General features: G+C 45.2%; 1 protein-coding gene and 3 gene segments (V, D, J or C); 3 read left to right on the top strand and 1 right to left on the bottom strand.

The window, feature by feature from the left end:
- Positions 1 to 70: 70 nt before the first annotated feature.
- LOC122841722 (zinc finger protein 90-like) lies at positions 71 to 3377 on the bottom strand. Its single transcript, XM_044135281.1, has 3 exons — positions 3214 to 3377; positions 2352 to 2573; positions 71 to 1460 (listed from the first exon to the last, which is right to left on the bottom strand). Exons 1-3 carry the CDS (start codon positions 3350 to 3352, stop codon positions 604 to 606), a joined length of 1218 nt encoding a protein of 405 aa, XP_043991216.1. The 5' UTR covers positions 3353 to 3377; the 3' UTR covers positions 71 to 603.
- A 1290-nt stretch (positions 3378 to 4667) lies between these two features.
- On the top strand, positions 4668 to 8307 carry LOC122841762. The segment is given in 3 exon segments: positions 4668 to 4799; positions 4882 to 5255; positions 8276 to 8307. Coding segments are annotated over 3 exon segments (438 nt in total).
- LOC122841448 lies at positions 8304 to 8963 on the top strand. The segment is given in 2 exon segments: positions 8304 to 8485; positions 8578 to 8963. Coding segments are annotated over 2 exon segments (426 nt in total).
- A 2756-nt stretch (positions 8964 to 11719) lies between these two features.
- On the top strand, positions 11720 to 12690 carry LOC122841758. The segment is given in 2 exon segments: positions 11720 to 11838; positions 11912 to 12690. Coding segments are annotated over 2 exon segments (471 nt in total).
- Positions 12691 to 12709: the final 19 nt, after the last annotated feature.

Genomic DNA, 12709 nt, shown 5'->3' with positions numbered 1-12709 from the left:
GCACAGTTAGGACTCAGTAACAGAGATCAGTTCGCTTTATTCCCAGATTCACTGAGACTGGAAAGAAACATTGATGGAGAAAACAAACTTTATTTAAAGGAATCTGTAAGAAGACGGGTCAGAACCAGCGGCCCACCAATTTATCGGCACCAATTGTCTGAATTTTAAGAGATCGATGATCAGCCGACATGTGAAGCCGATCTTATCCTCTGATCTTATCTACCTCAAGAACGGACCACAAATCAGCCACTGTCCTCTTCTGCTCCCTCCAGACAGGTTTGACGGACAGACCGCCCACCAGGTCAGAGCTGCACGCTGCCAGTTAACAAGCCAACACATTTTTACCAACTCAGCAACTTACTTGCTATATTAAGCAACATTTCAGTAAAAAAATTGGTACCGGCCAAAATCAGAATTAGCAGGTCAGGCTTTTTAAGGACTGGTGGTCGGCCAGAAAACCTCCATCCTAGTTCAAACCTCAGAACTTGACGTGGGCAGGAGGACCGGCCCGGTTCAAGTGTTTCCTTCCACTCATCATGATTTTGATGACTAAAGCTGTTTAGTTGCCGCTTTGTTCTTCTCGCTGAGGCTCCGCCCACACAGTCAGCCAGAGCCTGGCTCCGCCCCTCTGTGCTGAGTCTTGATGTGGCCCAGCAGACCCGTCTTCTGGCTGAAGCTCCGCCCACATGTTCTGCAGTTGAACGGTTTCTCTCCGGAATGCGTTCTGACGTGTCGCCACAAACTTCCTCCCTGAGTGAAACTTTTCCCACATTGCCTGCAGGAGAACGGCTTCTCCCCCGTATGGGTCCTCATGTGGGACAAGTAGCGGCAGTTGAACCGGAAGCGTTTCCCGCAGGTGTTGCAGGAATACAGACTCTCTGCTGCTGGAGTCCGCCGGGCCCAGTTCGCTGCTGACCGCCATGCCGACGCCGTCCCACAGGGTCCGCTGTCGGTGCCGCGCAGCGAGGGGGCCGATGAGGTCGAAGGTCGTCCTCCCTCTGGACCCACAGAGACGATGTCCTGGGCTGGGGACGCTGCACAATACGTCACCTGGGCCGCCGCTCCACCATCATCATCATCATCATCATCATCATCATCATCATCATCATCATCCAGACTCTCTGACCCAGAAGAACTTTCTGCATATTTTCTTCTCTTCTTCCTGGACTTGACTTTAGATCCTTGAACAGGTTCTGACCCAGGGTTTGGTTCTGGTTCTGTCTGATCGCTTTCTTCATCAGTCGGAACCGCCATGAACGTCTCAAGGTCCGGCTGCTCTTCGTCCTGACAGACACACAGATCCTCCTGGTTCTGTTTGGTCCAGGTCGGTTCTGGATCCTCCTGGTACTCTTGTTTCAGTGATAGTTCTGGTTCCTCCTGGTCCAGACTCCAGGTCCTGCCGTGGTTCTGGAGCTGCCGGCCCATCAGAACCTGATCAGAATCTTGTTGCTGTGGAAGTTCTGTGGGAACAAGAGAAGACATGATCAGAACTGCCGATGGTTCTGGTGTCCAGACCCAGAGAGCTGCAGTTTGTTTTGTCTCTGCTTTGGACCGGACCGGACCGGACCGGCCTGCTTCTCTGTAATGATCTGAGCTGTTTAAGCCCAGACCTCTGATTGGACCTCCTGGTGCTGACCTAAAATGAGTGGCGGCCTGGATTTACCGCGAGCTAATACAGGAATTAGCTTCTCATTTCTTAGAAAGTGTTGTGGAAAAACGATTCGTCGCCAAGGAGCCCCTGGCCGTCTGAACAACGACTCATCCTGAACATTTTGGTATCAAGCACAGAAAACGTCTGGAGAAGCAGAGACTTTCACAGCCGGGTCAAGAACCAAGGTTACGTCTGTTTACGCAAACAAAGTGAGAAAAAAGTGGAAGTAATTTTATTTTACTGAAATAAAAATGAGACTTTGCAGCAACCGAATTAACAGAGAAATTGAGCTCCGTTTTTGTTTGGGTCTCATTAGCATGAAGTTTAGTTCCTGCTGTGCCTCGTTCTGCCAGCAGGTGGCGTAAGTAACCTGGTGTGTGTTGGTGCCGCTCCGCCCGGACCGGGCTTCATGTCAGATTACTGCCAATAATCTGAGACCCAAACGAGATCATTTTAAAACAGATTTAAAACAGATTTACTCATTTTAAATCTTTTGCACTCGCCTGGTTGTCGCCCCAAATTAACACATTTTTAGAAAACTGTGGCGTTTTTCTGGGATTTTGTTTCTATGATGTTAATCAGTTTCTGAAATGCAACTGGTGTAAGTAGAAAGACTAAAGTTTAACTGGGCCCCACATGGGCCCCACATGTCGGGTCGGGTCAGGAGTGGTACCGTTAGCCGGGCTGTTCCGGGTCTCACCTGTTCTGCAAGGTTTCGTGTCCGGCAGCTGGTGCCGATGATCCTGTTCTCCTCCAAACTGGACCGAGCCGATTCCAGAACTACAGAATATCTCTCTGATCTGCAGTTCCACATCCCGGCCCGGTTCTGATTCACCCGGGTCGGGTCTGTGGTTTCGCTCCTGGCTCCATAGTTTTGGGTCAGTCAGAACCGGGTCCTCAGGAACCTTCAGCTGCTGGAGTTCTGGACGGACAGAAGAACCAAGACCAGCGGTCAACCCCACGTCTGCTCCTGCTGGACCCACTCAGAACCAGAACCAGCTTCAGCAATTGTCTCTGGGTCCAGGTTCTGGTCGGGAAGTGAAGAACTGGCAGCTTTAGATCAGATCCAACTAGAAAAACTGAAATATTCTGGATCAACGACCAGATGTAGAAACGACATTGTTAGATTAAGTTATTGGGCTCCATCCGGGTCTGAGGTGGTCAGTGGCTGGAAGAACATCTAAACCTTTTTAAACAAATAAAATTAATATTTTAGTACCTAAAACATTTATTTCTTAACGAATTTATTCATAAAATAAATACATTTGTTAAATATTCTAGTTCTAATTTTACTTGTGAAGTATTAAACACAGAATAGAGTCCAAACAGCAGGTTCTGTAAAGCTTCCGGTTCTGACCCAGAGCCGTTTCTGATTGGCTGACAAGGTGATGACAGCCTGCGGGTTGGGCAGCAGCTTCTCCCGCTGCCCGCCGGGCCACGTTGGAACCTGCTGGTTCCAGTGTGTGTGTGTGTGTGTGTGTGTGTGTGTGTGTGTGTGTGTGGTGTTGCGGACCTGTTGGTTCCCGGTGTGTGTGTGTGTGTGTGTGTGTGGTGTTGCGGACCTGTTGGTTCCCGGTGTGTGTCGGTCCCCCAGCGGCTCTCCAGCAGCCTGACGGTGTTCTCCACCTCGGAGAAAATCTCCTCCGCGGCAGCAGCGAGTCTCTCCCTGATGAACTCTCTCAGAGGCTGAACGGAACACATTGCTGCTGAAAGGTTCGGCTCAGATCCAACAGATCCACCGTCAAACAGCTGCGGACTCACAGCGCGGCTAACTGCTGCTAACGGCTACTAGCCACGCTAAGCTAATCACAGGAAGTCACGTGACGCTTGGAACGGCGTCTGAAATACGTCACATTGTTTATTTTTAATGTTTCCGATGGAAAAAATCCGATAAACAGAAAGAAACAGGAGAGAAGATATAATTTCACGACTTAGAATCGGGCACACTGGATCAAATAACTCATTATCATTAAACAGCAGACATTAAATATGAATGTAGGGATTCATATTCAATCAAAGAAACAAGTTAATTAGGAACCTTGGTAATATGAAATGAAATTTGACATTGTGGGTTTACTGCAGAAGGATTCTGGAAGCAGAGGATATCAGACTATATTTAATACAGTGGAAGTTGTATCATAGGATCTACTTCCCCCCCTTTGTTTTATTTTAAGTCCTGCGGTCCACACTCCTTACCGGTTGGTGGCGGTAATGCTCACCTAACGTTTCTTGCCAACCACCAATAAATTTCAAGAAGAAGAAAAAAATCCCGTAATGTGGAAGTCAGTAGAAAAAGACGAAAATATAATTGGAGTTTTGTTTTATTCTCAATGTCTTCCAATCCAAACCAAAACTAACAAAAGTTAACAGAAGCTAACAGAAACACTGAAGAGAAGAGGAGTTGACATACAATTGCAGCATGTTTTATTGTTACACACCTCAGGTTTTAGCAAGTAGCTCAACGTCTAAACTGGTGTTGTGGTGCATAAGGTGTAAAGTTTACCTCCAAGCAAACGACCCCCAAAGGAATCACAGCGCCCCCTATATGTAAATATTTCTGCCAGCGCCCCCTGCCGCCCCCTTGAGAAACATTACTCTAAGATAATAAGTCCAAGCATTTGTATTAAATGCTTTCAATTTTTTCTCCCTGATTCTGGGATGTATTTCTTCAAAAAGAAAAATGATAATTTGCCGAAGTTCTTAGGGAAACAGATATTTCAGCTAACCTGGCGGCAGGCTGAACCTCCACCAGGGGGCAGCAAAGAGGAACAGATATCCACCAAAACGCTGAAATTTCTACATTTATGTCACATTTTCAATAGAAAACAATGTTGATATACCTTTGTCATGAATAGTTATACATTTCAGATATTAAACTATTAAAGGCATAAACTGATGACATTAAAGCTGATTTTAAAGTGCAGTAAATGTGACAGAACAGCCAGAAGTGTCAGGCTGAAGTTAAACATTCAGGAGATGAAGAACCGGGTCGGTTTCCTGGATCAGAACCAGGAGGAGGAGCTGATCTGTTCCTGATCTCTATAGAAACTCAAACTTCCTCCATCAGTTCAGTTCAACTCTCCAACAGTAACTCTGATCAACATGGATTATTATGGTCTGTTTCTGCTCATCGTCTCTCTGCTAACAGGTCAGATAAAAATATTTTGTGACTAAATTAAACACGATTCTCTGTGAATCGCCTCATATTGAACTGATTTCTCCTCCATCAGGTGTCAGATGTGATGAACTCAGACCCATGAAGATCGAACTGTTCAGCTTCGAAAGCAGCTCTGTGAATCTGTCCTACAGTTTATCCAGAGAAGTTCGAAGCAACGACTATTTCTACTGGTACCGTCAGAACCCAGGAGAACCTCCAGAGGTTCTGATCTCCCACTCTGCTTCAGGAGCTGAAGGGGTTAAAAAAGTTTCTGAGCTGAAGATTGACGTGAGGAAAACCCAGATGGACCTGCTGATCTCCTCTGCTGCAGTGACAGATTCTGCTGTGTACTACTGCGCTCTGCAGCCCACAGTGACAGGAAACACCAGAACCCTGTACAAGAACCTGCAGTACTCCACAGCAGCCACCAGAGGGCCTCACTCACATGTACGGTTGTGAGCCAAACATCGTTCTTCTCTTGTGCTGATGATCCTGACAGATTGTTTTAGACTTTTTCAGTATTTATTATCTTAACTGTCAAAAAATCACTTCCTGGGCGTGCTGTGGTGGCGTAGGGAATAGCGCAACCCACATTTGGAGGCCTTCAGTCAACGCAGCCGTCGTGGGTTCAATTCCCGGACCTGGCCGATGATTGCCGCATGTCTTCCTCCCTTTCCTTCCCCCCTTCCTGTCACCCTACTGTCATATAAGGGATAATCTAGAGCCCACAAAAAGACCCCCTGGTGGGCAGAAAAAAAAATCACTTCCTATTCTGTTTTTAGAAATGATAATGACAGATGGATATTCATTTCAGTTTCATGCAGTTTAACATTCATCAAGCTGAACAGTCACATCGTGCCATCTCTCACTAAAGCAGATGAATAAATGTAACTACATATAAACAATGAAATGACTCCAATTGATTTATGAACCATCACCTGCTGTGGCCTGAGGCACAGTCTCACACTTCTGTGTTCAATCTAATGTCTAAGGGGGATTGCTTCAGTGGCTCATGATGTTTTGGACTTTTGCTCTTGGTTGTTCTGATGATCTGGAGTCTGAATTCCTGCTCTGCCGTCACACTGTCGACTGAAATTATAAGCACCACTTCAGAGAAAGTTTTGGAATCAGTGAACATCCATCTGATTGATATATAAAATTTAATTGGTAGATTTAATTGCCTCCATAGTGTAGTCTTTTCAGTTGGGGGTCTATCCATCCATCCATTATCTGAACACCCTTCTTCCCTAATGGGGTCGGGAGGGTTGCTGGTTCCTCTCCAGCTGCGTCCCGGGCGAGAGGCGGGGTCACCCTGGACAGGTCGCCAGTCTGTCGCAGGACAACACAGAGACACACAACCATTCACACCTAGGGAGAATTTAGAGACCAATTAACCTGACAGTCATGTTTTTGGACTGTGGGAGGAAGCCGGAGAACCCGGAGAGAACCCACCATGCACAGGGAGAACATGCAGACTCCATGCAGAAAGACCCCGGGCCGGGAATCGAACCCAGGACCTTCTTGCTGCAAGGCAGCAGCTCTACCAACTGCACCACTGTGCAGCCCTCAGTCGGGGGTGTGAATTGTAATCCATCAAGATGACAGATTGACTTCAGGTTTTTCAGTCACTATTTTAGAAACTATTCTATTTATTTAAATCCAAATAATAAAGCTCAAGATAATTTAACTTTACAACATAGACATGCCGCCAACAGCAGAGTCTGCAAGTCTCACCACCACAGAGAGCGACGATGTCATCTGAAATCCATCTGACATGAAGTTCAGCAAACAGAGAGAACAGAAACATCAGGCTACTGGTCACTAAGGATGAACCGACACAAATTCAAATCAGTTCAGAACCGCGGATGGGTTCGGGTCATTTTGACACCTTATTAATTTCAACTCAGAGCCTGGAGCAGCTAACAACTGCTGAAGCTAGGTTTATTGTTGACGAGTTGAAGTGGTAACACTCCGCGTGCGCAGTATGACGCAGCAACTCCTGCAAAACCACCTTTAATCTTTATATCTCGGGACGGATCGCGCGCACCACCGTTCACAAAAATGGACGATCTGGAAGATGCTCTTCCAAGAGGCTCCAATTGAAACCTTAATTCTAAACACCATACTGCTGTCTTGGCTCTAAAACGCTCAACCCAAAAGCAACTGTCAGTCCCTGACATCACCGCTGCAGTACTCCACAGCAGCCACTAGAGGGCGTTTTCTATGGTCTGTTAGGGTTCAGTCTGATTGTTCTCGTGGTGATACTAAGATCATTATATTAAAATCAAGGCAAACATTTTTATAAACCAGTCAAGCACATGGTAAAAACAGCAGCAATAAACTGGGTGGATATTGTAAAACCTCTTAAAGTCAAACTTTCAGAAGCATTTTTGATTAATTTCAGTTTTTAGAAATCTGAAAATCACATTTGCCACAAGTTAAAGTGAAGAAACATAAAATAAAGTTCAGTTCTCAGGGATATTTTACTGACATCTGCCTCATGCTGCTTCACTAGAGTCTAACCCTAACCCTGAGGCAGCGAACCATGAGATTTAACATGATGCCAGCCTGACACCATGCCTGGAGCAGATCCTGAGCAGCTGCAGAGGCCCGTAGGGAGACACCAGGACCAGATCGTCTGCACACATTACATCATTTACAAGATGGCTCCCCACCAATCACCCGGTCTTATAGTTACTTAGTTCAGGCAAATTATAAAGGTCCAAGTTGGTCGTTACATGAAAAGGCTTTGAGAGAGCGATGTGTAACGTGACCCACTCAGCAAGTCTGGTTCTTTCTATTAAATAAAAAGTTGTTTAAACAATCATTTCAATTTGCTTCTGATGTGCAAAAACATTTAGTACTTAGTCATTTGTTAAACCAATATCCTAACAAGACCCTCAGTATTACACAATTTAGCTCAGTATGGTGAAAAGTTACCATAAAATTACCACTTTATTGTCGTTCAACTTTATTCATATTTAAAACCCAAATAAAAACTCAGAGCCTGCAGCTCACAGGAAAAGGCCAGGAAATAGACAAAACCCATCTTTTTATTGTTAATGCACTTTTTATCTCTTCTCATCGGACAAGCTGGAATATAAGCAACATTGCTGCAAAAGTTTCCACAAATGTTCAATAAATGTTGTGCAAAACTAAAGTGAGGAAGCAATAAGGTGATACAATGCTGAAGCCAGTAGATTGTACAGATAAATTATTAAATATGAACAGATTCACAATAGTATTTCAGTTCTGGGGAGGGAAGGGCAGTGGGGGGTCTGAAGACATTATGAACCCTAGGAGGACATGACAGAAAATAATGGAGAAACACTGAATTATTGTGACGAAGGTCGAGTGATTGTGTTGATGAATTCTCGTGTTTTGGAGAAAACGAGTTTGTGTTCAATGTGTGAAGATCTGCAGTTCTTGCTGTTTGGAAATAACAGAGCACAAATTCATTTTTCCAGGTTTTCGTTCTTTCTTGATTTAACAGAGAATAAGAAGAGGAATAAGAAGGAGAAGAAGAAGAAGAAGAAGAGGAGGAGGGGAGAATAACGGCAGAGCTGAATGACTGAAGAGATACTTCCTCATTCAATGCAGATCAGCACAGAAACCACCAACATTAACTCTCTTCAACATGGACTATGAGCTTTTTTTGATCATTACCTCACTAACAGGTCAGTTTGATGTTTGGTCAGAAATATGTTTATGACAAATCCTAATAGAAATGAAAAACAATGAAAAAAGTTAACATTTTGTCATTGTTCAGGTGTCATCTGTCAACACGTTACTCCACTGAAAAATGAGAAGTCTGGTTCAGCAGACAGCTCTGTTTCTCTATCCTGCAACTACAGTAAAGGTGCAGCAGATTATTTCTTCTGGTATCGACAACATCCAGGAAAACCTCCAGAGTTCCTGACATTTAATACGGAAGTTGAAGAAACGCAGAAAGAATCTCAGTCTAGACTCTCTGGTAGAGTACGAAAAAAGGAAACCCGGATGGACCTGCTGATCTCCTCTGCTGCAGTGACAGATTCTGCTGTGTACTACTGCGCCGTGAGGCCCACAGTGACAGGAAACACCAGAACCCTGTACAAAAACCTGCAGTACTCCACAGCAGCCACTAGAGGGCCTCACTCCCCGTTAAACCATTAAAACATGCAGTACTCCACAGCAGCCACTAGAGGGCCTCACTCACATGTACGGTTGTGAGCCAAACATCGTTCTTCTCTTGTGCTGATGATCCTGACAGATTGTTTTAGACTTTCCCTGTTAATCCACTAAAACCTGCAGTACTCCACAGCAGCCACTAGAGGGCCTCACTCCCTGTTGAGTCTTTGGACTGAAGACAGAGAAGAGATGATGTGACTGAGCTTAGTCTCAACCATCATCATTATCTGCTTTAGACTATGGAAACTGGACAGGATGAAGACAAAAACAATAAGAAAACAAAGTTCTACAATAAAAGTCTTTGCTGTTAATGTTCAACAGGTTGAAGGTTCAGATCCATGAGCTTTAGTTGCTTTAATTAGAAGATTGTGAAAGTGTTTGACCAAATATCTCAGATTCCCTCAGTACATAGACTCAGAGGAAGCAGATTAAATAACATGAACTTTATTTAAAGAGGTAGAAATTACAGACCAGATGAGTTTTGGTCTGCAGCAGTGAAGTTTTGTTGAACAGTTGATAATGCATTATAATCTGCAGTGACTCTTAGAGGGATGAATATAAAATGAACAGAAACCTCTGAAGTGTGTGTGTGTGTGTGTGTGTGTGTGTGTGTGTGTGTGTGTGTGTGTGCGTGTGTGTGTGTGTGTGTGTGTGTGTGTGTGTGTGTGTGTGTGTGTGTGTGTGTGTGTGTGTGTGTGTGTGTCCTAGGGTGACCATATTTTCATTTGGGAAAACCAGGACACCTTGGAGCGGGGTGGAGGGGGGGCCTACAATAACATGATTTCGCTTTGCCATGTTGTTGGCGTATTGACAGCCATGCTATCTATCTTCTGATTAAGAACAGGGCTGCCCGCACTGACGCGGCTCAGGGATTACGTCACACGCAGCGCCGTGCGCAGGGCCCTAGTGCCTGTAAATTTAATGGTCCAATGAAGGTAATTTAAAAAACAGGATATTTCCTCACTTTCTAAAAAAAACCCGGAACGCCCGGGACGCCCGGGACAGGACGTGAAATACGGACGTTTGGTCACCCTAGTGTGTCCATACTGACAGCATTAAATGAACATTATAACTGATTATGTACAGAAACGTTTCCTAATGTTCATTCAGCGTACGAAAGCGTCACATTTTGGCTCAGCTCTCTCTTCACCACAACAGACCGGTGCAGCGCCCACTTCACTGCAGACGCTGGGCCAATCCACCTGTCGATCTCACATTCCATTTTTCCGTCATTCAGAGAGACTTTAACTCCTCCCCTTGGGGCAGGATATCCCCCAACCCAGAAAAGGCACTCTACCCTTTTCTGGCTCAAGGCCTTCCTACTTGACGGCACTCATCCTCATCCCTGCTGCTTCACATCTAGTTGTGAATCGCTCCAGTAAAATCTGTAGATCACAACCTAATGAAGCCAATATGACCACATCATCCACAAAAAGCATAGAGACCATCCTGAGGCCACAAAAATAAATCCACTTTATCTACACCTAGAATCCATTACAAAGGGCGACCTTGATGGCATTCAACTGTCACCAGAAACGAGTCCGACTTCCTTCCTGTAAAGTGTACCAGACAGACAGCGGCCAAACAGGGACCTAACAACCCGTATCAAAGGCCTAGTACGCCGTACCCCAAGAGTAACCCCCACAGGACTCCAAGTCACATGGTCTCCAAGTCCTCTCCAAGTCCACAAGGCACATGTAGACTGGTTTGGCGAAATCCCAGAACCCCCCGGCTCCTGCTGTGGATGTAGAGCTGGTCCAGTGTCCAACGACCAGAACCAGATCCAACATCTCCAGGCTCTTCTTCCGCAGTGGAAGAAGCGTTGGTGGGATTGTGGAGGCCTTGAAGTATTCTGCTCACATAAGTTCCAACTCGGGGGCAGCAGAACAACATTTCCACTGTAAACTGTATTGGTGGTGTACTGCTCTGCCTCCACTTCATGATGCCGGACTGTGGACCAGAAATGCCTCCAAGCTGTACAAAAGTCTTTCTCCATGGACTCTCCAAATTCTCATGCCTGAATTTCTGCCTCAGCGACGACCCAAACTGCATACCACTAGGACAGCTGGTACCCATCAGCTGCTTCTGGGTCCCACCAGCCAACAAGGTCTGATAAGACTCCTTCTTCAGTCTGACAGCATCCCTCACCACCGGCGTTCACCAGCAGGTTCCCAGGTTGCTGCTGGGTCGGGCACAGATAACGATGGAGGCATGAAACGTGTCCGACTCTGACTCGGTGTTCATCCATATCCTCTGGGATTTGCTCAAATGGGAACATTAATCAAAGGAAACACTTCTTTAAATGATTTGAATGGGATGGGGTCCAACGTGCAAGTCAAAGTTTGGAAAAATATAATATTTTTGATAACTTATCAGGTTCTATGGTCGCATTCATCCTCACTTACTGAGGATGAAGCAATCATGCTTGGAAGGACAAAGACAGATTTAATAGAATCAGTTTTATTAATGAGAAACTTATAAAGTCACCACTGCTGAGTCAGTTACTTTGCAGTGAGACAGAAAAACACCCAGATTTTCTTGAAACTCCATGTGACAAAAAGTTCTTGACTTCATCAGAAAAGCAATAAAAAGGATTCATTCAAGGAGGCGGAATACTGAGTCAATACAATCCCTAAATGATCTGTTTTTCAGCCAGCTGAAGCTGTTAGCCAGGAGGAAGAGGAGGAAGAGGAGGAAGAGGAGGAAGAGGAGGAAGAGGAGGAGCTGATCTGTTCCTGAACTCTAAAGAGACTCAAACTTCCTCCTTCAGTTCAGCTCAACTCTCCAACAGTAACTCTGATCAACATGCTGTCTCTGCTCACATCTGGATTCACTCTGCTGGTTCTGATCTCTGGATCAGGTTGGTTGGAGTCTTTCAGAGAATAATCTGATCCTTCTTGTTCTTCACTTATATCAGTTTTTTCTTCCTTCAGGTGTAAACTGTCAACAACTCACTGCAGGAAAGACTGAGGAGTTCAGTTCAGAGGGCAGCTCTGTTACTCTGACCTGCAGTTACTCCAACAAGATAGCTCTTGGTGATGATTTCTTTTGGTATCGACAAAATCCTGGAAAACCTCCAGAGTTCATCTTGTACATCTCAGGACTCAACAACTCAAGATCAGCAGAGTCTCTGAAATCATTAACGAGATTCTCCACTTACCTGAGAGGAGAGAAACAGATGGACCTGCTGATCTCCTCTGCTGCAGTGACAGACTCTGCTGTGTACTACTGCGCTGTGAGGCCCACAGTGACAGGAAACACCAGAACCCTGTACAAGAACCTGCAGTACTCCACAGCAGCCACTAGAGGGCCTCACTCCCTGTTAATCCACGGGTTTTTGAGTCTGTGAAGACAAACAGTGGCATCATGTTGCGACTGAACTTGGTGCAGAAATACTCCAAGAAGTCTGCAGACATGAGTAACGCCTGACATTCTGCATCCCAGAGCTTGAGAGACTTTCTAAAATATGAGATCTTTAACTGTTGTCATGGAAAAAATACTATTTCCAAGCACTGTTCAGGTATAATCACTCAATCAGGTTAATTCTTATATTGTGCACAATACAGAGAGCTTGTAGGACAATCAGTAATGAAGCAGGTCTGGATGAAAAGCTCTGCTAGGCAGAGAAACACCAGAGTTTTATACCAGAGATAAAGAATTAACAACAAGTGGAGAGACAGTCTGGTTCTGATGCAGCTGTAGAAAAACAACTTCCAACCATCTACATGAAA

The sequence above is a fragment of the Gambusia affinis genome, linkage group LG12 (assembly GCF_019740435.1).
Source record: "Gambusia affinis linkage group LG12, SWU_Gaff_1.0, whole genome shotgun sequence".
NCBI classification, from domain to species: domain Eukaryota; kingdom Metazoa; phylum Chordata; class Actinopteri; order Cyprinodontiformes; family Poeciliidae; genus Gambusia; species Gambusia affinis.
Note: the sequence above shows the minus strand (reverse complement) of the source record. Positions and strands in the feature narration are given on the sequence as shown.